The sequence below is a fragment of the Dioscorea cayenensis genome, chromosome 2 (assembly GCF_009730915.1).
Source record: "Dioscorea cayenensis subsp. rotundata cultivar TDr96_F1 chromosome 2, TDr96_F1_v2_PseudoChromosome.rev07_lg8_w22 25.fasta, whole genome shotgun sequence".
NCBI classification, from domain to species: domain Eukaryota; kingdom Viridiplantae; phylum Streptophyta; class Magnoliopsida; order Dioscoreales; family Dioscoreaceae; genus Dioscorea; species Dioscorea cayenensis.
In genome coordinates, this window is record NC_052472.1 from 4,577,837 (window position 1) to 4,579,654 (window position 1,818).

The 1,818-nt window shown below is 45.0% G+C and overlaps 1 protein-coding gene across 1 annotated transcript; it reads left to right on the forward strand.

Moving 5' to 3' along the window:
- Positions 1-527: 527 nt before the first annotated feature.
- On the forward strand, positions 528-1,260 carry LOC120272023. Its single transcript, XM_039278736.1, has 2 exons — positions 528-858; positions 947-1,260. Exons 1-2 carry the CDS (start codon positions 528-530, stop codon positions 1,258-1,260), a joined length of 645 nt encoding a protein of 214 aa, XP_039134670.1.
- The last annotated feature ends 558 nt before the right edge of the window (positions 1,261-1,818 follow it).

Consider the following 1,818-nt stretch of genomic DNA (forward strand, 5'->3'; position numbering starts at 1 on the left):
TTCGCGAGTCCCCCTATGTTTGGCAGGAGGTACACTTGGACCAATGGATAGGCCGATCCAATTTGAGTTAAGTTAAATCGTTTTCTAGTTAACACTGCTTGGGTGGATCATTTCTCCAAGATTGTTGCAAAATGGTCTCCCTAGTATGGGATCGGATCATGTTCCTATTCAGTTAGAAGTGGGGATCTATCGTTCTTCTCCTAGACCTTTTCGATTCGAATTGGTCTAGACTACGGTGGATGGTTTCCAGGAGCTTGTGCAAAAGTGGTGGACGGAGCCAACACGGTGGGTTGTGGGGCTTTTGTTGTCTCAAAGAGGATTTCCTTCTTAAAGAACAATCTGTGGAAGTGGGCTAAGTTTAGTTTTGGGTCCTTAATACTGAAGAAGTTGTCTTTTTTGCATGATTTAGAAGAACTTAACACCTTTAAGGAATCTCGTAAGCTCACATCTTCTGAGACCAAACGCGAGCTGGAGATACATGAGCAACTCGGGACCATTTTGAAACAAGAAGAGATCTACTTGAAACAATGAGCAAAGTTTCGGTGGCTCAAAGAGGGGATGAGAACACGAAGTTCTTTCATGTGTTGGCTAATGGCCGCAGGAATAGGAATTTTATTCCTAATGTTTCTCTTAATGGCAGCATCCGCTCTGATCCTAAAGAGATTGGCAAAGTTTTCGCTGATAAGTTTCAGCAGCTTTTTGGGAAAAAACGTGACTTTCGTGTTAAAGTTGATTTTCAGAAGCTATTAGCTAACAAGACACCGGTGGACTTATCCCAATTGGATCGCCCCTTCTCTTTCGAGGAGGTTAAAAGTGCCGTCTTTGAGCTTGGTAGGGATAAGATGCCAGGGCTGGATGGTTTTCCGCTGCATTTTTTCCAAACAATTCTGGGATTTAGTCAAGGACGACCTGTGGAACCTTTATGTGGATTTTTCCTCTGGTATAGCAAATCTTGAGAGGATTAATTGGGCCAGTATTGCTCTCATTCCTAAGGCTGGAGGTCCGGAGGGCCCTGAGGACTACTATCCTATCAGTCTTATTAAATCAACTGTGAAGATCATCTCCAAATTGCTTGCGATCAGACTGAGTAAGGTGATGTGCCTGCTTGTGGATAGTGTCCAGTCAGTTTTCATTAAAGGAAGATGTATCCTGGACAATATTGCTATGGCTGAAGAGCTGATTTTTAGCATCCACAAGCACCGGCTGCCTGGACATATCTTGAAAGTGGACTTTGCGAAGGCTTTTGACACGGTGGACTAGGATTTTCTGTTGGATCTCCTGGAGCCCAGGGGTTTTGCATCTAGATGGGTGAGTTGGATTAAAGCCATTTTGGTGTCCTCTAAGGCATCTATTCTGATCAACGATGAGCCAAACGGATATGTTCGCTATCTAGAGGGGGCTGCGGCAGGGTGATCCTTTTTCGCCTTTGCTTTTTGTGTTGGTGACAGATACGCTGTGTGCTATGTTTGCGCATGCTTTTCAATCTAAGGTCTTGGTGGGGGTTCCTTTGGGGGAATTCAGTAGCATGTGTAATCTTCACTATGCCGATGACCTGATTATTATTTCTACTGGTGGCTTGGAGGACCTCAGAATCATTAAGCTGATCTTGTTTGTGTTTGAGGGGATGTCGGGATTGGCAACTAACCTTCAGTGGACCTCCTACCGGTGACTTACTTGGGCATCCCGATCTCTGGCCGTAGGCCCCGTAGGCAAGACTGGGAAGGTTTAATTAACAAAGTGCGAAGGAGGTTGTCCACTTGGAAGACGCAACATCTTTCTAGGGGCGGTTGTCTCACTTTGGTCAACTCTATCCTTTTC